Source organism: Miniopterus natalensis, chromosome 12, assembly GCF_054644295.1.
Source record: "Miniopterus natalensis isolate mMinNat1 chromosome 12, mMinNat1.hap1, whole genome shotgun sequence".
Classification (NCBI taxonomy): Eukaryota; Metazoa; Chordata; class Mammalia; order Chiroptera; family Miniopteridae; genus Miniopterus; species Miniopterus natalensis.
The window spans coordinates 46,747,414-46,773,088 of NC_142092.1; the positions used below are offsets into that span (position 1 = coordinate 46,747,414).

A 25,675-nucleotide genomic window follows, 5' to 3' on the forward strand; every position below is an offset into this window, starting at 1 on the left:
AGGGTAAGAGTCAGGGCTGTCAGTCTGAGAGAGAGATGCGTTTGCACGTGACAGAGGATGGATATTCTCACATAAGCTCTCCCTTTTCCCTTCAAGCCTTTTTTCTAAATTGGCCTTCACAAAGTAACAGAGGGTTATCCAGGAAAAATGGTCTACATTAAAGCTGACTTTTAGTGGAGCCCAAGTTGAAGTTAACAATGAGCCCACTTTCCTCTAAAAGCTTGTAAATGCCTCAACATAACATTTCCCAGAAAATAAATCACCCCTGATAGGCAGAAAGATCTCCTAAAACAAACAGGAAGCTCAGTGAATTCTTGAGAGTAAATTCACCACCCGACAACACTGCCCATCACATACCAGGTCTAGAGAAGCAATTCCTCCACAGAGGCATGAACTTAGAAAGGGCAAGATGTCTTCCATGGTGTCTAAGAGATTAACAGCTCAAACCACAAACTCAGATCAAGACATTATAGCCAAGCAATTCGAGATTATCTCAGATATTAAATAAACACAAACTAAAGGCCCACCTGCAGGTGACTAAGATCCAAGCTCGCTGAGCAGGGTGGTGAATGGCGGAGCCCAGAGGACACTTACTGTGTGTGACGAGCTGGAGGAGAGTGCTGTGTGCGCAGAGGAAAGGCTGCTCTGATGACTGGAGAGTGAACTAAAAGACAAAACAGAGCACCACGTATGTCCTCCCAACCAAGTCACTGCTCAGGGATGGAGACCCTGTGTCTAGGTGGGTTAGATATAAGCTTGCCCCACTCTTCAGGGGATGCCCCAGCTTCGCTCCCATCACTTGGGAACCCAGCCCAGGTGTCCTGGTGGTTAAAATGATCTAAAGCAGGGGTGGGGAACCTTTTTTCTGCCAAGAGCCATTTGGATATTTATAATATCATTTGTGGGCCATACAAAATTATCAACTTAAAAATTAGCTATGAAAAAAGCTCCTAGATTTATTGAATTGAGTCCTGCCTGCAGTTGCCTTGGCAGGGACAGACCAAATGGATATTCCATCAAATCCAGAACTGCCATCAAATGAGCCTGAAGTCCCATCAAGTCCAGAATTCAAATCAAATGATTCTGTTCCTGGCTTAAAGGGAGAAAGAGGTGAACTCTGCTTGGAAGACACAGAGTGTGAACCCAATGAAACCCATTCTCCTGCACCCTGCTGTAAAAACTTGGTTTGTGAAGCCATGACAAGTGCAAGTCAGAGACATGCTCAGAAATCCAACAGCAATCTCACTCTGCATCAGTGACGGGAGCCCAGAGCTGGGAGGAGAAGTTCAGCTACTGGCACCCTCCTGAGGGTTGAAAAGAGTAGCAGCAACCCCTTAGCTCTACCCCACAGAGGCGTAGTGCTCTGTGATAGCAGAGGCATCATAAGCATGCAAGGTCTTCATCTGTGGTGCTTTGGGTGACTCCAGACAGTCCAAAGTTACTCTAGAGCATTATTGCAAAAGGCCAGGATGTAGTGCTAGGGGCAACAAATGGGTTTTGTTCATGGGAAGAGCCTTCTATAAGGGCTTGAAGACTTCACTCCAGTGAGCCTCTCATTCTGGACCCATATTTCCCCCATACCTGCTAAGCTGAGAGAGGGGGCTGCTGGACAGGTCAGTAGGCTGGGACAAGGAGGGCAAAGTGGCAGTGTGCTGAGATGCGGAGGGTAGAAGCGTACTGCAGGAGGTGGTGCTGGGCAAGGCGGCGACAGGTGGAAGAGCAGAGGGAGGGTCTGTTGTCTTTGGAGCTGGAACGGATGAAGTAGCTGTAAGAAACAAATCTATTTAACTCCAGATCCAACTGTGAATATCTGAAATATGCTCAATGTCTTGTAACATGTCAGGCTCAGTTGAAACATATATAAAGTTACATTCCACATGGAAAATGCCCCAGGCATGTCTCCAAACAGTCTCTTTTCTGTCCGATACAATTATCTAAAGGACACACAATGATCAGATGCACAGGACTCAGAGTAGGAAATGACATGTTTATATCATAAACTGTCCTATGATGTGGATATATTTCTCCCAACTAAAGGAAGCTGGTCGAACCTAAGCCACACCCAGAAAGAGGCTCTGAGGTTGATATATATAATCATAAAGTGAGGCAAAGTTTCTTTAAAAAGCACAACACTGGACAGTGAAAGTCTGGTGGGTGAGGTCATCCAAGGGGTAGGTCTTTGCTTCTATTAAATCAGGACCAAATCAGGCTGACCCTGTGAAAGTTCATAGCCAATTTAGGGCTGAGAGCTCTAAATTGGGGGTTGAGAGCTCAGAGTATATATATTGTGGAGTTATATATGCCTAAAATCTGCAGAAAGAGCACACAGCTGCTGTCGAACTCCTACTTTCAAAGGCATAGGGAGCATTTCCTTTACATGTGCATGAAGAAAGTAACCTCAGAGCACATTAGGCTTTCAGAAGACCATGAGTGCAATCAATCCTAACTGCAGAAAAGACTCAGTTTTAGTGGCATCCACACATATGACTCAGATATGTGCTTGGAAATAAAGCATCATTGTCTTTTTTCAGTTAGGAAGGAGAAGCAACCATTACCCTCCTGTAGTACTCCCTGGCTCCCTGGGAGCCCAGTAGAAAACACATTAGTCTCTAAAAGGAAAGATGGTTAGAAAACAAGCACAGGCAGCAACAGGCTCAACACACAATGTGGTCAATTCTTACAGTAGCCTTTCCTTTCCTGAGGCTTGCTCTTTACCGACAATCTATTCCAAATATCATACCTGTTCTTACAGGAATCAAAGGAAGACACCGCAGATGTCCTTGACCCACACCTCAAAAGGTACCTCCCTGGATCTTGGATCACGCTGATAACAGGTCCACAAAAAGCTTTTTGAAGAATGTGTGTGTGTGTGTGTGTGTGTGTGTGTGTGTGTGTGTGTGTGAGAGAGAGACACACAGAGAGAATGGGTGGAGAAGTGAGTATGGGAGATAAAAACTCATCTAAAATACACACACTGTTTTCCAAATATTTTCTATATCATTCTATCTCATTTAAAATGTCCAAATAATCTAGTACACCTCTGTTTTCAACCCTGTCTGGACAAAAGACACTTGCCACCATGGCTTGTGAAATGACAACTTCCTCTGACATCCAGTGTTCTCAGAGCTACCAATGTATCTCCAAACAGCTCTGGCAGCCCAGCAATACCAAAACTCTGGGTAACTCAAGAAAATTCAATTATGACTAAAGCCCAGTCCAGGTCTGGTAAAATCCTATGTCCATGATGCAAAAAAACTGTAAATAAAAAGAGATTCTTTCCAGCTTCCATTCTCAATACCCACTTGACTTACTGAATGATCACAAAAATCATCATAAACAATCACAGATAGGCTAGTCAAGAACAAAATTCACCTGTGCTATCTCCAGTGATCACTGAGCTGTAATGGAACTGGGGGGTGGGAGATCCCCTTATTTTCTCCCAATTGTTTATAGTGAGCAACCTTTTAGCTCTCTTCCTAGCAATAGTCTGTCAGAACCTGCAGGCAATGAACACATCTTTCCTGAACTAGCACACCAATTTTTGCTTTAAAAGTCCTTCATATTACTGGAGTGGGAGCCCTTTGACCATCTTAGAACCTGTACCTCTGAGCAAAGCATCTTTTAAATACACTCCAGATGCAATCTGACTAAGGAAGAATAATATGAGACTATTACTTCATTTCCAATACCACTACCAGCTACAACCTGGTCACATGGGAATCTCTAGATGAACTTTTAAACCCTACCACAAAAAGGGTGCCAACGATAGATCAGAAGTAGCTATCAGAAAAAAATTAAAAGGACTATTTTTGCAGAACTAGCCATTAACCTATTGTGTTCCTTATCAAGTTAACAATGCTCTTTTTTTTTGTTTCTTCGAGCCATTACAAAAATAGTTACACTTACTGTCTATTTTCTGCTGACTTCGACCACCACCATGTCCATTCTGTAAGGAAGAGAAAATAAAGTAAGTAAACCCACAAAAATAAAAAATATCAGATGACCTTCTATTGGGATTTAGCCACAAACACATGAAACATAATCAAGGAATGGTGGCCTGTTTTATTTTGTTTTTTCATAAAATGAGGGGCAATAGGACCAGTTTTAACAAAAAAGTTTTGATTTTTAGAGAGGAAAAAAGAGGGAGGGAGAGAGAAACATTGATCGGTTGCCTCCTCTATGTACCCCAACTGGGGATCAAACCTGCAAACAGAGTATGTGCCTTGACCAGGAATCAAACCAGTGACCTTTCGGTGCAGGGGATGACGCTCAACCAACTGAGTCACTCTGGTGAGGATCAACATGACAAATTCTTAATAAATCCCAAGGAGCTGACACTTGAAAATCAGATTGGGAATTTGTTAACAATGATACGACGTAAGACCCAAATCACAAACAACAGTCCTAGAAATTATTTAGCCATACAAAGAACTTAAGAACTCTCATTATAATGAAATCACCAGAATCCTTTCTGTCTCATATATGGTCTGTCTCCTGAATATCACTTACACAAGAAAGAAAAAGTTTCCAAATTATACAGAGATAGCTTTCAAACAAGGAATGATATTTTATACTAATAGCAAAATGGTTCTGAAAGAAAAAGAGATGTTACTTTGAAACATGGCTTTTCTGAACTGGATAAGGGAAGAGTGCGTTAGCACAGTGTGATAGTCCCAAAAAGAGCAGAACACAAAAACAACTGGTTTGAGTTAACCACAAGGCATTTCATTAGAACCAACTCGCATGGAAAACTTTTGCTTCCACAGAGCAGGGGAGACATGGCATAGAGTGACTGATAATGGAGTCTATAAGGTTCAAACACTGTCCCAATGGGAGAAAGAAGCTAACAAAAATTTCCGTTTTACAAATATCAAAATTACTAAAGAAAAAAACCAAACCTTAGAGCTGTTACCTCTACATTAATCCAAATCCAGTACAATTTCTGTTCATGAAATGTTACAACACATTTTATTCTTAAACAAAGACTGCAAAGAAGCAGGTCCTCTCCCACGTTCTGCACAGCAGAGTGAATGCCCCCTCCCACCAATTCCCGTAGGTTCTAAACTTTATCAAGAGGTAACACATGGCCAGGGGTACTATAAAAAAACATGTAAGTCAAGTCAATGTAGACAACATGACTATTCCAAGGGCAGCCTTCCCTTCCCATTAGGCTTTTATGACACTGACAGACAGGCATAGGCCCTATGGGGAAGAGACTATAAGAATATTCCCTGGAGAGTCTAAATAAGCTCAACAGAATAGGTCCAAAGGGGCTGACCAAGGAGTAAAAAGAAAGAAACAGACTGCCTATGCTGTCCCACATCAAAGCCCACATTCAACAACCTATACCCCTCCACCCTTAGTCAACCTTTTAGTGTCAAGTAGGCAGCCTGGAGTCACCAGACACTTGAGGAAAACATCTGACATAAAAGATGTAAAACAAAAGGGAGGTAAACAATAACAACAACACTTCTGAGTAGAGATGCACAAATATCTCCCGCTTAGGAGGAGACTTAGAAAATGTACCCAAATTTCTGCTAGGCCAATTCAAATATTTTTTCATATTTTTATGTTATCATCCACTTTTTAAAGTAACTCTTACCAGTAATGCCTGAACATCTTTGCCTTACAGGAAACTAAAATATTACAGATAAGATTATAGTCCTCTCTTACCCCATCCAAATCACTATAAATAATTTGGGGTGTGTCCTTATACTATCCTTATACTAAGCTTCTGGGTCCATTTACACACACTCCTGTGTTTATGGTGCTTGAAACGCAGGTTTCAAATGAGAAGCCTACTGTTAGCAAATTCAACAAACTACAAGGATTCTATTCAAAAGGTTAGTCAATTTGTGAAAGAAAGTCTCAATCAAAAAGCTTAATTTCCCACCCTGGCCGGATAGCTCAGTTAGTTGGAGTGTCATCCCATATACCAAAAGGTTGTGGTTTGATTCCCAGTCAGGGCACACACCTAGGTTGCAGGTTTAACCCCCAGTTGGGTGCATACAGTCAGGGAGTGTACAGGAGGCAACTGCTGAATGTTTTTCTCTCATTGATGTTTCTCTCTCTCTCTCTCTAAAAAAAAAAAAAAAAATCAATAAACATATCCTCGGGTGAGGATTTTTAAAAAAAGCTTAATTTCCCAAACTACACACTAAGCTCCAAACAGAACAGGAAGGAATCCAAAAGACCACTTACCATGACAGTTCCTGGAGCTGACTCTGATGGACTCACAGAGCTTTGGTATGCAACCCTGTTATGCACAGAACTCTGGTCATAGGAGGAAGACGTTGTTACAGGACTAGTGGAGCTCAGGGATGAGCTGGTAAGACTGGAGGAGGTAATAACTGAAGTTGTATAGGTGGAGTTCTGTACTGCACTGGTCATTGGTAGAGAAGTATTCAAAGAATCACTACAAAGAATAAAAGGTATTAAGAGATAAATTTGTGTCAATTTACATGGTTTCATGAATTAGAACTATTTTATCACTTTGTCATACTCTAAACATGTCTGCAACCACAAGTTTATACTACTGCATTCTTTAAATTTATTGATAATGCAATGAAGATTAACCCCCCTAGTCCAGCCCCACCCCCATAAAAAGCTAGACCCATCTAATTTAATTGACAGGCAAGGGGACCATTTTAAGAATCTTTAAGAAATCCAGATGTCTGAGACCATGGGCTCCCTTTAGGGAACCCATATAAATATCAGGTTTGGGCTCAGGAAAGTGGAAAAATTAGTAAAATAAAACCTAAAATCTGGGCTTTTCTATTTATAAAATATTCCACTGAAGTACTGGCAAGATGTGAAGAAACTGCATCCCTCAGAGAATACTCACAGAAATGTAAAATGCTGCAGCCACTGTGGAAAATGTTTGATGCTTCCTCAAGTGATTTAACCACTTGAGGAAGCATCAAACATTTTCCAGTTTACCATATGACCCAACAATTCCAAAGAACCAAAAGCACACAAAATCTATAACTGAGTGTTCATAGCAGCATGATTCATAATAGCTCAAAAGTGAGAACAACCCACATGTCCATCAACTCATAAACAGATATACAAAATGTGGTATATCAGGACAATAAAATATTATTTGGAAACAAAATGCATACATGCTACAACATAGATGAACCGTGAAAGCACTATGCTAAGTGAAAGTAAGCAGTCACAAATGGCCATAAAATGCATAGTTCTAGTTATAGGAAATGTCCAGAATAGGTATATCCAGAAACAGATTATTGGCTGACAGGATACGAAGGGAGAGGGAAATTGAGAGTGATTGCTAATGGGCACAGGTTTTCTTTTTAAGGTAATGGAAGAAAAGTTTTGGATTAGATACTGGTGATGGCTACACAAACCCACTACCACAGGATGTATTGCCTGTCTCCATCAGGTGACTTCTTAGGCTCTATTTTGTTTCACCTCGCAAACAAGACTTATTTCAGTCAAAACTACGAAGTGGGAAGTTGTGTACCTTAAAGACTTTGAATACAAGCTGATGGGAATTTGGTTACTATTTTCACTGCTTGCAGCTGATCCAAATTCAGAGAGAGAAGATTCTGATCCAAATTCCAAGGCGCCAAACTGAACATTTAATCCTGTAACATCTGCTGAACCAGGCATTTCCACTGCAGAAGCTGGGATCTGAAAAAGCAAAGCTGTCATGTCAGCAACAGAGGTCATGGATTACAAGTCCCACAGGCCTATACCAGAGCCAAATGGACTCCCAGGGCACAGCTGACAGGCCTGAAGAACAAGGCACAAAAGGCCAAAAGGAAATAAAAAGGAGTAAGATTTTTAAAAAAGAGACAGAAAGCACAAGAGCAAAGAAAAATTAAAAGTTAACAGGAGAATGATCATTGCTACCAACTGCTTCCTTAGCAATAAGGGGAGAGGGGAATTGTGGTTGTAGACGAGTAGAGGAGGAGAATTCCTCAAAGCGTTATCTGGTCAAAGACCCACTTCATCCTCCATCTATAGGGCACAGCTAAATACACAAGACCATCAGATTCTTTGAGCCAGATCTAGTAATTTGAATAGTCTCTCAGCATAAACCCATTCCCTCTAGTATTAGCCCAGTTACTCAGAAACTGCCAATTTCTCACCGTAAGCTATGTGCTTGAAAAATACCACACCCAGTTTCTGAGACTTGCTAACCCAATACTTAAGCTAAATGTTAAAATACATCCACCTTGGGACTGCAGCTTCACAATGGAATACCCACCTTAGAAGCTGGAGGTATCCGCCGCTTAGTGAGTTTGATGTGTTTAGGCTGTGGTTGGTGGGCAGACACAGCAATGTTTTCAACAGTGAGGCTGGGAAGCTGCAAGAGTTTGTTCACAGTGGAGGCACTGTCTCTGGGTGTTGACTCTCGGAGTTTTACCTGGGAAGGAAAGGACTCCAATCCAGAAGGAGGAACAGTAACTGCCTGAGTCTGGTGCTGCTGTCGCTGGCTCAACTGGCTAAGAACTGGGGATGGTTCAGGCTGAGATTTAAAGTCTAGAAATAGGTAAAGAAAGGGTAAAAAAAAACCACCGTAAGTAAATCAATTATTTTGGCACACAGAATTAGTTCCCTCTTCCATCATTGGCAGTGAAGAGTTATAATCACTACCAGTTTCTCCCAACCATCTTTTAGCAGAATCCCACCAGAGTTCTCTGGGCAGGCCTTCGTGCATGTGTAATGTACAGGAGTGGGCAAAAGTAGGTTTACAGAGTTTATTCTTATATGTTTTAATTTTTTTTTTAAATCATCACCTGAGGGTATGTTTTTACTGATTTTTTTAGAGAGAGGAAAGGAGAGGGAGAGAAACATCGATTGGTTGCTTCCCATACACATCCCTACCAGAGATCAAACCCAAAACCTGGGTATGCGCCTGACTAGGAATTGAACCCAAGACCTTTCAGTGTGTAGGACGATGTTCCAACCAACTGAGCCACAATAGCCAGGGCTTCTACTATTACTTATTAATTATTGTGTTATTTGTACTACTATTACTTATTAATTATTGTGTTATTTGTATTACAACTATAAACTCACTTTTGACCACCCCTGTATATGATAAATGGAAAAGGATGCCTGAATGTGTTTGTAGCTAATTTCTTAAGCAGAGAAGAGATTCAGCTTATGCTAAAGCATAGGGTTGGGAGTGGGTAAGGATAGTATGGAGTTGCTATACGCACCTGGCCTTTAGCTAACAGAGAATTATATTTTTGTTGCTTTATAGGTTTTCACTAAACTTTAAAAAATTTATTTTATTAATTTTTTCACCAAGTAACATATGTAAATTACAAAACTGAAAAGGTACAAAAATGTATATGATGACTACCAATCACCTTTCCACCCTGTTCCCAAATTCACTCCACAGAGGCAGACCCTGTGCCCAGTTTTTTTTTAATTAATTTTTTTTAATCCTCACCCAAGGATATTTTTTCCCATTGCTTTTCAGAATGAGTGGAAGGGAAAGAGAAAGAGACCGGGGGGGGGGGGGGGGGGGGAAGAAACATCCATGTGAGAGAGAGACACATCGACTGGCTGGCTCCTGCAAGAGCCATGACCAGGGTCGGGATCGAGCCTACAACCGAGGTACATGCCATGGCCTTGGCTGGAATGGAACCCAGGACCCTTCAGTCCACGGGCAGACCCTCTAACTACTGAGCCAAACTGGCTAGGGCTGTGCCCAGTTTCTTGAATAACTTTAGAAATAGTATTTCCATATACATATATATACAGAGAAAAACACACACACAGTATATCTATCTATCTGTTTCTTCACAAACCATTCAGGTTTCAGAGACTACTCCACATTAATGTATAAAGAGCTACTTCATTTTTATGATCCCATAGTAATCCAGGGTACACAGTTATAATATTCTAATACTAGTATTATATCGATGAACTTTTAGGTTTTCCAATCTCTTGCTATAGAAAATAATGTTGCAATAACTATATTTTTATGTAAGACATTTTGCTGAAGTGCAAGTATTCCTACAGAATCAGTTGCTGCATAGAGCTGCTGGTTCAAAAATTAACTATATTTTAAACTTTGACAAACATATCAAAATTTCTAACCATTGATAGAACACATGATTTTTAACATATTGTAATACCAAATTGTTATCCTTCCTAGTTTGATTGGAAAATGGTATAAAAGATGCAAAATAAAATGATCTAAGTTCAGTTAAGCATCATTGACATACTTAAGTATTCTTTGTCTATGAACTTGACATGTCCATACCTCTTCGGGCATTTTTTTTTAAAATCCTCACCCAGGGATGTATTTCCATTAACTTTTTTTTTTAGAAAGAGGGGAAGGGAGAGAGAGAGAAACATCGATGTCAGAGAGAAACACTGATCAGTTGCCTCTTGTATGCACCTGAACCCGGGATCAAACCTGCAACCTAGGTATGAGCCCTGACTGGGAAAGGAACCTGCAACCTTTTGGTGTATGGGACAACTCTCCAACCGAGCCACCAGGCCATGGCGACCATTTTTTTACTTTGTTGTTGGCCTCTTTGATTTTTTTTTTTTTATTGCTTGACTTTGAGACAAAGAGAAACATCTATTTGTTGTTCCACTTATTTATACATACATTGGTTGGTTCTTATATGTGCCCTGACTGGGGATTGAACTCATAATGTAGCATATGGGGACGATGCTGTAACCAACTGAGTTACCTGGCCAGGGTGGTCTCCTTGAATATGAGTTACTCTTTTTATACTAGGAAAGTTATTAGCCCTTTGTCTATGATATAATTTTCAAGTATTTTTCCATAGTTCGTCTTCCCTTTGATTTGGTTACGGTGTTTACTGTCATATTAAAGTCCACTTCACATGGAATGTATCAAAATCTTCCTATGTTTTTCTCTATCACTGTTCTAGATTCGCTATTTTTGTTAAAATATTTGACCCATTTGGCACTTTGGTGTATAGTGGACCTTATACAATAGCAATAAAAACCTTTACCAAGGATTTAAAATGTTACCTCTATTAATCTTTTTTTGCAAAGGGCCAGATAGGAAATATTTTAGGCTTTAAAAAGCCATCTGTTAGCTACTCTTCAAATCTGTCTTTGTAAATTAAAAGTAGTTATAGACAATACATAAATGGTTGTGGCTGTGTTCCAATAGAACTGTATTTACAAAAACAGGTAGCCTATCCAGCTGAAGGTTTACCAACCCATTACTTAGTATATTTCCATCTTAGATGAATTTACTTTTGGGATTTAATATTAAAGGCATCTACAAAAAAAGGTTTTAAAAAGAATATGGGAACGGCATGCTCAAATCTAAAAACTCATTATCACTCAGTAAGTATGCTGAAAAAAGTTAACATAGGCAGTCCACAACTGCCATAAGAAATGTTAGCTTGCAAGATTGGCTCTTGGCTAGTGTCTGAGAACACAGAATTTTTGTATGTTCTAGGGAGAGAGTGCCAACACTCTAACCAATAAAGGTGACTCTGTGCTTTGAATATCTGTATAATGTGGTTTACATTGAACACTTGTTTCCCTTTTAGGAATCTGGAAGTTTGTGTATTAAGCAGAGGGTGCCTACATAACCAGCCTCCCCATCTCCCGATAAAAACCTTGGGCACTGAGTCTCTAATGAATTTCCTTGGTGGGCATCACTTTAAACCTGGGAATAGTCTTAGTACTTACATAACAGTACACCATTCCATTCAGCAGAAAAGTGTGCTTCCATGTCTCTCAATATGCCCTAAACATAAACCCGTCCACACAACCAACCCTATCTTTAAAGTATCTCCCTGCTATTCCTTAATATAGTGTGATGTGTGTTGGTGGGAAACAGTAGTTTAATGTCACAAAATCTATGGGAGAATTTAAGAAAATCTCCAACTTACACATGGTACCTTTAAATTATAAACTACAGATGGTAAGGCTGAACCAAATCATGATGGATACATGCAAATGTTAGAATGAGAAAGCAATCCAGAGTTTGATTTAAAATGTCCACATTCTACCTTCTGTCACCACCTTTTTTCATACACTTCAGAAAATTCTGTCTAGGCATTTACTCAAAGTTGTCTCCTGCCGAGCCGGGCGTGGCTCAGCGGTTGAGCATCAACCTAGGATGGCAGGCTTAGACCCCATTCCGGGCATGCGGGGGGCAGCCGATCAATGACTCTCTCATTGTTGATGTTTCTATCTCTCTCTTTCCCTCTCCCTTCCTCTCTCTGAAATCAATAAAGATATATATATTTTTAAAAAATTTGTTTCCTTATTACTTGCATGCCTTTACCATGCTTTCGTACATCTCTTCAAGGTATGTACTACTACTAACAACAACAAATAAATGCAGGTATTTATTCATGTACCATAAAGTTGAGTGATTTAATTCAGAAACTTTGCCAAGTTCCACTAAAAAGAAAGATCTCTGGGCCCTGGCCGGGTAGCTGGGTTAGTTAAAGTGCTGTCCCCATACACCAAGGTTCAGGGCACATACAACAATCAACCAATGAATGCATAAATAAGTGGAACAACACATCATTGTCTCTCTCAAATCAATCAATAATTTTTTTTTTTTTTTTTTAAAGAAAGAAACATTTCTGGACAAATTTCACAGTAGTGTTCACAAGTCATCAACCTCTGCTAATGTTTAGGGTTGAACCACCACAGAAAATGTATACTTACCAAAATGGCTAAGGACTGAGGACTGGGTAGCTGAGGGCTTGAGGTCCCAAGAAGAAGTGGTTGTGGGGGCACTCGTATTATTCTGCTGTGAACTTGGGGTGGTGGTAAACTGGCCCAAACTTGGAGGTTTCAACTGGTCCAAAATCTGGGAGCTAGTGATGTTTGCCATTTTTGAAGGTGTAAGCTCTCCAAATCCTGAACCAAGTACGGATGACTTTAAAGGGAAAGAAAGCAGAAATCCTAAACAATACAGAATTTCTACCCCAGGCTTTAAAACATGCCAAGTATTTTCATATGGATTTTAAAAACTATAATCCAAAACATATGAATCAGTAAAACTCATATGATTACACTACATGAAAATATTATTGTACAACAAGATCTGAGTAAATAAATCCAGCAATCTTTCCTGAATCTGATGTAAGAGGTTAAAAGGAAAGGGAAACATGCTCCCTGGATTTTAAGAAATTGATACATTTAAAAAGTAAGGTCACAAATTCACAAACAAAATACTATTTTTTTAACCTAAGGAGGAATGCCATGAATTAAATGATAAGCACAAGCTTATAAACCAAAAATACAGTGTCTTCCTAATGTGTGGAACACTAAATATATTTAATGATTAGAATAGGTCCAGTCACAAAAAAAGATCAGCCATGAGATCTGCAAGACTAAATGCAAGTCACAGCACTTACGTAAAAAGTTAGTATTCCAAGATCAAACACAGGAGATATTTGTGTATTGAGCAATACCCTGGACAATGCTGAATTTATTTCAAGTTGTTTAGATGAGTAGGAACACCAAATATGTCCCACAAACAAGCACACAAAAGACAATGTTATACCTCCCCTATCTATCCTGTCAGATGAGGTATCAAGATCCCAGGAAAATGAAAGCCTAATGACTAGAAAACATAATGGCAGATCAACTTCATCTTTACATTATCGAAATCATTCAGTTTCTGAAAAGACAAGTTCTTCGTCAAAAATAACTTTTAAAACCACCTAAAAGGTCAAAAACAGAAATGATTTGCATTCCCTCAAGAGGCTAGATCTAGAAAGTTGACATAATTAGTTCTATTATCAATATCCAAAAACACAGAGTATCCTAGTTGTTCTAAGGAACAGTTATGCTAACATTACTTATCACTACTCAAGATTCTTGGCTTATGCTGCCCATTACACCTCTCTTTCACTGCTACAAATGTGCCTGCTCAAGCCCACTTGTTCAATGAAGGCCTCTCGGATGATGCTTCTATTCTTCATCTTTTCTCTATTTAATCACTATTCTGCATCAGCTAATTTCACCAAATGCACTTTCTGTGTGCTTTACAACACAATGAAATCACCGTGTCAATGACTAGCACCAGCAAAGGATTTCTTAATTCCACCTACACATTTCATTCAACTTTAAAACTCTGCTGGTCTTGTGTAGACTCTGGCATTTTATTATTTAAACTTTTATTATCATTATTACTGTTATTTATTGAAGTTCCTGATTGATTATAAAAGTATGGTAGGGTTGAGAACCACTGCTCTAATACATTACACAAACAATTCTTACCAGTTTCTCAAGGTGTGGTTCATGACAAAAACCCACATACCTGAAGGTCACTGTAAAAAAAACTCAGGTCCTACCTATGCTTTCAGTGCCCTGGCTAAGATTCCAGCAAGTCAGCAAGGGCACGAAAGCAATATGCCAGTAGCAGATGGAATGGCAGAGGAGGAAAGGACATGATGGTTCAATCGAAACTGAGTGGTAGGTACAATTAGACCTTCTCAAAACAGAGAGAGCACTATGGCTTAGGCTGTTCCACTTCAAGCATTGACACCCTTTCATGCACAATCATCAATGACACTAAAAATGCCAAGTATGTCCCAAGCCAGATATACTTGACATGACTGTGAAGAGTAGAAGATAGCAATACACAGTTTGCATACTCAATTCTACATTTTATTAGGGTATAGAAAATGATTTTGAGTCAGGTAAGAGGAAAAGATTGTATCATATTCATAAGAAATTCTGTTTTGTAACTGTAGATTTCAAGTAAAACACAGTAAAATTGAACCAAAAAATCATCACTAGTGAAAGCTGTGGATCTATGTTTATGGTCCTTCCAACCTTCCCTATGCCAACTTATTACATACAGTTAGACTTCACTCCCACATGCTGTAGGTACATTCTTTTACATTCTATGCTCTAAGCTTCTCTACTTCCATCAGCCTATCTCTCCACATCCTTCACTAACAACTCCTTAAGTTCTTTATGATGGGAGCTGAATTCTCATGGGAGGTCAGAATCATATATGAGCAGAAGATGACACTGTTTCAATGAAAGCACACCCAAATTATAAGGGTCTCTACTACATAGTGTGGCCTTTTAAGAAAAAGTACACTAAGTTTATGGAATAACAAATCTACAAAAAAATATAAGCACCTAGGTAGACTTGGACAGAACTGTTTTTACATAATTTTAACAAGTCAATACTGAGAAACATGCATTTAAGTAAATCAGAAAATAAAATTTTTAACATCTTAAGTCTAGGGACAGACTTAGAAACAAGACCCAAGAAAAATCATTAATAAGGATGCCTGAGTGATAATGACTGAAAAGATTTCAACTTCCAAAAAGAAATGTTATCTTTGTCCAGAAAACTCAGAGTAGTTGAATTCCACATGGAAGAATCAGATATGTGCTTGGAATGAAAACATCATTGTTTTCTGGACTGAAATGTACTGTAGAAATACTGTAGAAATAGTTATAAGGCACGTGTCATTCTAGAATACATTTGCTCATGGGCACATTCCTTAAAATCCCATACTGAAATAAAAGTGAGTTACCAGACTCTGAGGAGAATAGGAGTTGACAGCAGTGGAGCTGTCAGTCCCTGGTGCCATCTGATTGTTGTGCTGAGAATTTGTGAAGACAAGGGCTTGGCCAAAGCCCTGCTGTTGGGAAGTTTCAAAGGAGTTGACTTCTGAGGCTTGATTGGGAGGAACAGGCTTCTGGAGCAAGGCTACCAGATCAATGCTAAGCAGACAAAAAGCAAATGAGGAACAAGTCATAAACAAATATTACCAACAAATGAATCTGAGAAATGAATCAATATAAAGTAAATTCATGTCAAAAATTACTCAAGTGAGGAAAACCTTTGGAAACTAGAGTTTAGGGGGAGCCAAGAGGAGGGTACAATCACAAACAAACAAATAAAACAAACAAAAAACATATGAAGCCACAGACTGAAGCAGGGCTTTGCAGAGAAGAAAAACAAACAGGTACATTGAGATATTTCCACAGAAATGGAACAGTGTGACAACTGGTCTGAAAATCTAGAGCAACTGAGCAAACTTAAACAATTTTCTGAAGTTTGGCTCATTTCCTTTAGGATATTTTGCTCCTTTTATTACTTAGGACCAGTGGCTCAAACTTTCCTAAAGGAGAGTGAATCCACATTTTGGGGGAATGAGGACCACATCCACAGTAGACCATTCAAGTAGTTTCACATTTATCATAAATGTTCCTGTAAGTTCTACATTCTTTCCAATAATTTATTTCGGTTTGTATAAGCATCATATAACTTTCTCTCTTAAATACTCAGGAAAGAATGCACAATATATTAACAAATACTCCGTTAAGTACAACTTTTGTGATTCCCCCGGAAAGACAGATATTCCGATTTGAGAACCATGGACTAAAAACCTGAAAGCATGAAGAAGAAATGATCTTCCAGATACACACACTACCTTACATGTGAGTGAGCTAACTCTTCACCACAGGACCTGCAAGGTGCACAGAATTGCACAACATAATTTGCTCCATTAAACCCTTTCAAAGGCCAGTAGCCAGTCAGTTCTTCTAAGTGAAACTTTCACCATGCCAGTGAGACAGATTCTGAGAAGTCAAATAATTCAACACTCACTGCTGATACAGAACAAAGTTCCTGGGCCTGCATTCCTCTACCCACGCGCTACCACTCTGACTTTCCCATAACCAGGTTGAAGTCCCAGACTAGTATGTTAGATTCCAAAGTAATGTTCTGGCTTATGGGATACTTCAAGGATAGAAACTCAGGATAATTACATTACATATGACCCATCCCAAAAAAAAAGCTGCATTGCCACAAAAAACACAGCAAGTCTATTCCAAAAGATTGATGATACGTGCATGAAGAATGCTACAGCACTGTCTTCTGAAAAATAAGCATGAAAGAGTTCACTTCATATTTTTCAAAAGATGAAAATGATCCTATCAAATTCAATGAGTAATAACTACAATGAAGTTATATACATTTAACAAGAATTCTAAGCAATTCACAAAACATTATATTTCTAGACATAACCTTTAACCGTTTTTATTTTCTTGCAACAAAGTCTTATAAGCATCTCATTTAGCACGAGATTGAGCATGTAAGATTCAAAATTGGCTTCAATTCTCAGGTGTCATATATATTAACGCTTTCATCCTTCTAGATCACTGCATTTTAAAAGTATAATAAAAATTTAGAGTTATTGTGAAAATTAGGATGTAAATGTTTTCAAATAATTTAATTCTGTACACAACCTAACATTTCTATTACCCCAAAGCTCCTTCCTTTTCTCTAATCCATGAGACTATTGGATTAAAACTAGCAGAACCCATGAAAAATGAGAAGTTTGTACTAGACTGAGACCTAAATAAATGGTATTAAATGAAGAAACCAGCCCAGCCAGGCGTGACTCAGTGGTTGAGCGTCGACCTAGGATCCAGGTGATCAGGGTTCGATTCCCGGTCAGGGCACATGCCCAGGTTGTGGGCTGCAGTTGATCAATGACTCTCTCATCATTGATGTTTCTATCTATCTCTCTCTCTCCCTCTCCCTTCCTCTCTCTGAAATCAATAAAGATACATTAAAAAAAAAAAAAATTTAAATGAAGAAACCAAAGGATATTTGTATTAAGTTTATCTGTCAAAACGCACGTTTACAAAAGTAAAAAAGAACCATTGCATAAATTTGACATAATCTCTGCCACAAATAAAAAACATAACAAATAACAAATAAAAAACAACTGTTATTTTAATTCATCAGTGTATACAACCAATTAGGAAATGATGGAGGCTCTGTCAGCTCACCAGGTAGGTCTGGGATCAAATAAAGTCTTAGATGGAAAGGAAAAAACCAAAGAGATTCAAGAAAAGGTAAAAATAATCAAAACATATCCAAGAATCAAAATGATTTTCCTGAGGCAAGAAATTTCAATTACAACAAACAAAAGATGGCATAAAGTGTTTACCTTTTCCCAGGTGTGACATGATTCTCTGGTGGAACAGATGAGGCAGTGAAGACCTTTGTTTCAGAAAGCTGAATAAAAGGGATTAAAAAAATCTATTAATCTTACTTTATATAACATAAAACCAAAATGTATCAAGTTCCTAATAATTTTTAGTTCTCTCATTATAGTTCACCCAAAAGGCAGTCTAAAGGAAAGGAAATACATGGGTGATCATGACAGGTAATTTCCTTAAAGTGAAGGTAATTTTAGATGGATTACCCCACAATAAGGATTTCACATCAGGGGAACAACACAGTGAAGTCAAGTCAAACCAGGGTTCAAGTCCCAGTCTCTCTATTTGACATTATACAAAATGAAAACACCAATAAAACCACCACCAATGTCAGCATAAATGTCAAAAAGGAATGGGGAAGTTTGAAAACGCAAAATAACTGACGTTTTCTTTCCCCAAAGACAGATGGCTTTAGTATTTCATTTATTAATAATGTCTATTTCTTTTTTATTAAGTCACAGGTTTCCATGTTTGTTTTTATAAAAATATTTTTATAGAGGTATGACACTCACAATAAACTGCAAATATTCGATCTGAAATATTAAATGGATTTTGTCATATGTGTACTCTTGCAAACCTATCATCAAATCAAGACAGTGAACATACCTATTACCCCAAAAGTTTGCTCCTATCCCTGGGTAATCAATGCCTCCTACTACTCACCTTCATCCCCAGGCAACAACCAATGTGCTTTCTGTCACTACAGATTAGATTGTATTTTCTGGAATTTTAAGTGGAGTTTAAAAATATGCAATCTTTTTTGGCTTCTTTCACTCAACATAATTATTCTGAGATTCATGCATATTGTTTTAATGCAGTTTTAAGGCACACAAAAAGTTTTTTTGAAACCTCAATTGACACTGTTGAAAGGTAGGCTCTTTTTCACATTTTCAAAGTGGAACATGGGCATTAAGGGCGTATAAATGTTGATCTAATAAGATCATAGAAGAAACTAATGGTAATGCTATTCAAAGACGGCTATAATTCTTATCAGTTCTAAATGTGCTATAATTCTTATCAGTTCTAAATGTCTCAGAGCTCTGACATGCTGTATAAAATCAAACTTCCTCAGACATTAACATTCAGGCAGAGACAGAGCAGACAGGAGATGCTCATTTTCTGTAAAAACAAAAAGTGCTGAACTTATTACTGTTTCAAGAAGAGCTTAATGCTGAACCCTGTTCCAAGGTAGTATATCTTTTTTTTTTTTTTCTTTTTAAATATATCTTTATTGATTTCAGAGAGAGGAAAGGAGAGGGAGAGAGAGAGATGGAAACATCAATGATGAGAGAGTCATTGATCGGCTGCAGCCCGCAACCCGGGCATGTGCCCTGACTGGGAATCGAACCCTGATCGCCTAGGATCCTAGGTCGACGCTCAACCGCTGAGCCACGCCCGGCTGGGCAAGGTAGTATATCTTAAGAGTCCCAAGTAATCCATTTTTTCCTTAAAGAACCTTACAAATTAAATAGAGATAAGACAAAGAGAAGCAATGAAAGAGTAATTCTTTTTTACCAAAAAAAAAAAAAAAAAAAAGGCAACGATGCCCGGCAAGTGTGGCTCAGCGGTTGAGTATTAACCTATGATCCAGGAGATCAAGGTCTGATTACTGACCAGGGCCCATGCCCCCGTTGCAGGCTCGATCCCCAGTAGGTAGAGTGCAGGAGGCAGCCGATCAATGACTTTCTCATCATTGATGTTTCTCTTTCTCTCACTCTCCTTTCCTCTCTCTGAAATCAATAAAGACATAGTAAGAAAGAAAGAAAAGAAAAAGAAAAAGCAATGGTAACAGTAGATCTTTTAAAATATTGAAGAATAAAGCCTTCAAAATATTAATAAGTTCAAGGTAAATAAGAGCCACAGAAATCACTGACATCCTATCTAACCCTGGTAAAATACAGAAAATTGTTTCCCTTCTTTCTTTTTTTAAAGAAAAGGATGGGGAAGGGAAAGGTGAATAGTTACTGCTCTAAGCACTAAAAGGAATTTAGAATTTGCATTTTAGATCACTCACTTTTTTTTCCCCCTTCCTTAGTCCTCATACCTGGAGACATTTTTTTCATTGATTTTTCAGATTGGGGGTGGTTGCCTCCTGCACATGCCCCAATTGGGGATGGGGTGTGAACCTGAAACCTAGGTATGTGTCCTTGACTGGGAACTGAACCAAGATCCTTCAGTCCAAGGGGCCGACGCTCAAACCACTGAGTACCCTGGCCAGGGCCACTCACTCAACTTTCAATCTCCATTATTTTGTATCGTCTCAGAAAAACTTTCAAAATTTTTTTTGATAACTCCTGAGGGGAAAAAGACAGCCAAATTCTCTATGCTAATTATTTCCACTAATTATAAGTAACATTGTGAAACAAAATGGTCCATTTAGCAGAATATTAATATCTCTGTATGTGTGTGCATCTGAACTGCTTATTAGCTGACTTTAATCATAAGACATCATCTAACCCACAGAAAACCCTATAAATTAGGCAGGACAATTATTATGATACGTATTATACTGATGACAACAGGAGGCCCAGAAAGGAAAGATGCCTCATCCAATGTCAACAGGTCAACCCACCTAGGTTTGAATACACTCCTTTTGCTTTCTAATCCCCTGGTGACTTTCAGACTTGTCTATAACCCAGACAACAAGCAAAGGGATGTAAAGCTTGCAGGCCTAGGAACATTTTTTTTTCTCCCAACAAACTCTTAGTAAAAATTCTAGTAACACAAAACATTTAAAAGTTGAATGACTTTGTTTGAAATAAGCCTTCTGACTTCTGCTTATCACTGGTATCCATCTCTCCACTGATTCAAATAACCACCCATCTAGTTCAGCCTCCTCTTACAAGTAAGAGAGAGCCTGGTGACTTCATACCCCAAGGACTTATGGTTAACATGTAGCAGAAGTGAAAATACATCCTAAATCTCCTAAATTCCCATCAAATGAGCATATCTATTCTCCTCCTTCTGATGCCCTATCCAGCTTACTCCCTACCAAGCCAGATATAACATTGCTAAAGAAAGAAATCGTAAGTGGTTTGGTGTTCAATAAAAACACCATTTAAATACCTTTGAATACAAACTGGGAAAGGGGAAAGAAATAATCTCAGAAAACAAACAAACACCCAAAATTCCAAAGTCTGGATCAATTTATGTAATTTTAAAGGTCAATACTTACAACCCCTTTATTCTCTCCCTCCCAATGTCTGCTGTAATTATCATGTACATACATCTGTTCTGGACCCTAAGAGTCTAACAGAAAAATTGTATAAAATATGGTATAGGGCTAGTTCAGTTACTTTTTCTTTTTCAAGTTAAATATTTTGTATCAAAGAATATCTTATGCTGAACCCAGAACTTAGAGATCAACACTACCCAGAACCTAGTGCAGTACACTCAAAAATGTCTGGGATAAATGAATACCAAAACAAAGCCAGTCTACTTGAAAGGAGAAGTCAGGCCCAGAACCAGAATGACTTACTCAGAGTACTTTCAACTGTGACCCAAACATAGATTCTCTCCTTTAATAAAAGTATTATAAAGAGTAATTAAGAGTTCAGAGGCCAGGGCAGTAGCATCAATTGGTTATCAGGTCAAACAAAATAAAGATAAGCTAAAAAATTACTCTGATGCTATTTAACTCCTATCAATTTTAAAGTGGACACTTTAAAACCAAGTTTCTTAAAAATCTCAAAACACTAACCTCCTTCCATCTGCTAAAAAAAAAAAAACACACCAAAAAACATGGTAATCACAGATATTTGAAAAGAAGCCAGGAACAGTCATCCATAAGATATCTCAGGCTTTCCTCAAAATACGCATGCCCCTACCAGAAACCAAAAGATGGGTCTGATCTGGTACTAAACACTTACATCTTCAGTCCAGTCTTCTGTTGTCCACTCTTCCACAGAATTCTTCCAGGCCCCTGTTGACAACAATCACAGCTTACAACACCAAGTCAAATATTGTCTTATTCTAATTGATTCTCTATTGTGTACTGCACAAGATCCATTCAGTATCTCACATTAGCAATTTAGTCTACAATCCAAGAACTATAAGGCTCTTAGTCTACTCTTACCAAAATGTATCACGTTTTCAAATGTAATTGGTCTAGGCACTATCCAAACAAACTCAAAGCAATATCTAAAATCAATTCTGCTTTAGTACAGATGATATCCAGGAAATTCTGCCATGAGTAAGAAAGTATGGACACAACACAAATATACACATTGAACACACAGATCACTCCTTATACACAAAGTTAAACACAAAACAAAATTCAATAAAGGCAGGCCTGTCTTGGACCCTTTTAGATGGATTACTGAATTATCATATTTCAGCATCCTTTTTATAGGGTATTAGTTCCAACTAATGGTTTCCTAATTGGTCTCCAGCAAAGCTGAACATTAGTACTGTTCATATAAAGTCTGGTGCTGTAACTACTGAAGAGCAGATACAAAAGGATGTGCTCAAACAGTTAATACAATTTAAAGAAAAGTACTGATATTCAAATATGTTGACTCTAGCACTTAGAGATCCTGTGTAAGTATAGGCCCCCATTTTAAAGCATACATGCAAACACCAGAGAAAATGGTTTGAAAAGAAAATACACCAAAATATTTACTATAACCACCTTCAAAAATTGGGACTGTGAATGTTTTCAGTTCCTTCAATGGAAAAAAATGAGCATCTGTTCTTCAATCAGATTTGTTTGTGGAAAGGAGAAAAAGAAGTACAGGCACATTCCTGAGAAAAAAAGGCAGGTGACAATATCTAATTCCCTGGGAATCATGTCAATAACCTAGTAACCAACCACCTCATAAGTAACCTGATGGTGTTACCTAGGAAGAGAGTCCTTTTCAGAATGCTTTCAACATGATATCCCAAATTTAAGATTGGTTATGGCAAACAAATATAGAATCTATGGATTTATGGAGCATGGCTCCTGGTAAAATATCACCTAAGATATGCTACTATGTGAGTATAAAAAGGACATGTTTAAAACTTACACATGTGGAGGGTGGCTAGCACCCTTAATCCTTGTGTTGTTCAAGGGTCAACTATAACAGTAAGGCTAGATACAGATTTCAGTACTTGGAATTGGCAATCTGATCCTCTGCATATCTTTAAATGGTTTCCATAATTTCTCTAGAAATGCCATAAAAAATCATAACATCTCTTTGAATTAAAATATTTTCTTAAACAAAAGTAGAAAGAATAGTGAAAAAACACAAGGTGAAATTAGTCCCTGTTAGAAATGAGTACTTGGAACCTTGTCTCTAGGCCCTTGTATGGGCCTCCTTACACTGTACACAAAGGTTAATGAATCTAAGGTAAGCCATTCACCTACCCTTCACTCTTATCCTCCTTCTACAATATGACTTTCTTCCAAGTACTAATACATACTCTCCAATCTTTTAATATATTTTCTTCCAGACTTTTCACCAAGTATATGTATGGTTTTAAAAGCTCACAACTGTACTAATTTCAAAGACGGCTACGACACAGTTCTGGGTGCCACCTCCATCCAACCTACCCTATGCTCATGTTGTCAAATTCATCATAGAAGATAGTACTCTAATTTAAAGACTGAGAAATTCTACAAAAAGCTGACGTTTTGACGTAAGGAGTTTTAGCAACACTCCAGTCAAGAAACTGAAAACAATTTCAAAGCCTCAAATATCATTCCAAAAACTTTCACTTTTGAGGCATTAAAAATTATAATAGGAAACCATTTATGGTGGAATTTTCCTTAGGACCCCTTCATCATCAATCATCAATGAAACAATACTGAGTTAAGAGCCTACACATTAAGCATTATTCTAGGTATCAAAATCATCTCATAGGAAAGACAAAAATTTTATGAGTGATAAAGGTAGCATAATACCGAATAATGATAAATTACATGAATCTGATTATCACACTGGAAATCTGGAATACAAAGATGTTAATGAAAACTAGAATGGTAAGAGAAAACATATGAGGTTAGATGAACCACAGCAAAGAAGTTGAAGGCAAGAAAATATCTGAATAGACAGATGTATAAAGGGACATTCCAGAGGAGAGAAACAATGAGGCATTACAAAATCCTACATATAAAATGTTAAAAAGCATCCTAAAGTTTAAAACATACTTTCTTTTTTTCTAAAAAAGTTTAAGTTGTGGTAAAACACTTGTAACATAAAACTTACTATCTTAGTCATTTTTTAAGTCTATGAAAATGAAAATACAAATTTAGACATGCAGAATAGGGTGCGAATCTGAGTACATTTAAAAGCAGGCAGAAGACAACGTATGTACATAGTTGTAAGCAGCAGTGCAACAAGGTCAAGTGGTATGGCGGGCAACAGAGGGGAAAGTCACATGTCAGAAGCCAGGACCTAGTTGTAGTAACTCACTCTAGATACGCAGGCTATAAAAAATACCAGACCTCAGATATAGAAGAATACGGGGTCAGGTCCCAATCCTATTTTGTAATATTAAAATCTTACAATAAGAGCTTGGTTCCCATTACAGGCTTATAGACCTATACCATGAAAATGTCAATGATATTAATTTAGTTTCAGTTTTAGACAATAAATTTGACATGTATGTTTTATGTTCAATTTAACTTCATGTTGGTCCTTTGTCAAAAGCACATATAGGGCAGCCACATAGGAGAAAGGAAAACAGTGATGCAAAAATCTTTGGTGCCTTGAAAAACCAATCTGAAAACACTTACATAATCAAAAGTTGATATTTTATCAAGTAGTTGTAAAAATGTAGGTTACAAACATTTATCTGATAAATCTTATTAGTTAACCTTGATAAAAATGGAAGATACTGTAAACATTTTATAAAATTCTTAACTAAGGAAATTTTTAAAATAAAACATTCATACCTTTGTGTCCGTAAGAATTTTTGTTTGGCAGATCCTGAGCTACATTTTGAGCATTTGATGCCAGTTCTGTAGATCAATGTAAATGGAAGGTTTTAACATCTCAAAACAATTAAGGGTGAGTAAATTAAACTGAGAAAGGACAGCATCAAAGCTCTGTAGACTGTATACTGTGCTCTAAGGAGAGACAAACTTACTGTAACCCATACTGTAACAGGCAACTGTGACTCAAGTATTAGCCAGGTGGCCCTTGAACATTCAATTTGCATCAGCTATCCTTTTCTCACTCCTAGGTTCACCAGGCTCCTTTCACGTGCAGGAGGCAGCCAATCAGTGACACTCTCAGCATTGATGTTTCTCTCTCTCCCCCCCCCTCCTTGAAGTCAATAAAGACATATTAAAAAAAAAAAAAGGTCCAAAGAGCGAGTCAATAAAAACTAAGCTTCACAGTAGTGAGACTTGAAATATCTAAAAATGATAAATCCTTCCATTTAATTTTATTGAGTCTCTCAATTTTATATTTTAGTATGAGCTTATATATATATATTTTATGTTTTCATAGATAGAAGTCTTGCTATCTTGCATATCATTGTGCAAGACTTCTTCATAGTCATTTGGCGTTTTTTGAGGCTACTGATTTTTTCCCCACTTTCTCTGTTAATGTTTTATAGAAATAGAAAGACAAGTACCCTATGATTTCACTGATATGTGGAATCTAATGAACAAAATGAACTATCAAGCAAATTAGAGAGCAGGCTGACAGCTGGGGTAGGGTGGGGGGCAGTTGAGGGGTTGGAAGGGTAGAGGGATTGAGAAAAA

The 25,675-nt window shown here is 38.0% G+C and overlaps 1 protein-coding gene and 2 non-coding genes across 12 annotated transcripts in view; all 3 read right to left on the reverse strand.

Annotated features, from left to right (window-relative positions):
- UBAP2 (ubiquitin associated protein 2) overlaps window positions 1–25,675 on the reverse strand; it is a 100,513-nt gene that overhangs the window by 10,224 nt on the left and 64,614 nt on the right. For 8 of the 10 annotated variants that reach the window (XM_016222830.2, XM_016222833.2, XM_016222831.2 and 5 more), the window contains 11 exons: window positions 24,860–24,925; window positions 21,852–21,904; window positions 17,931–17,998; window positions 15,501–15,690; window positions 12,661–12,874; window positions 8,234–8,508; window positions 7,484–7,653; window positions 6,202–6,415; window positions 3,907–3,946; window positions 1,582–1,765; window positions 595–664 (listed from right to left, as the gene is read on the reverse strand). In XM_016222830.2, the coding sequence (XP_016078316.2) occupies window positions 595–664; window positions 1,582–1,765; window positions 3,907–3,946; window positions 6,202–6,415; window positions 7,484–7,653; window positions 8,234–8,508; window positions 12,661–12,874; window positions 15,501–15,690; window positions 17,931–17,998; window positions 21,852–21,904; window positions 24,860–24,925 (1,544 nt within the window). The remainder of the gene's footprint in view (window positions 1–594; window positions 665–1,581; window positions 1,766–3,906; window positions 3,947–6,201; window positions 6,416–7,483; window positions 7,654–8,233; window positions 8,509–12,660; window positions 12,875–15,500; window positions 15,691–17,930; window positions 17,999–21,851; window positions 21,905–24,859; window positions 24,926–25,675) is intronic. The other 2 variants (XM_087822751.1, XM_087822747.1) reach the window with 1 other exon arrangement.
- On the reverse strand, window positions 2,451–2,530 carry LOC148091840 (small nucleolar RNA SNORD121A). Its single transcript, XR_015715487.1, has one exon. It is a non-coding gene; the product is annotated as a small nucleolar RNA SNORD121A (small nucleolar RNA).
- Window positions 15,305–15,386, reverse strand: LOC148091841 (small nucleolar RNA SNORD121A). Its single transcript, XR_015715486.1, has one exon. It is a non-coding gene; the product is annotated as a small nucleolar RNA SNORD121A (small nucleolar RNA).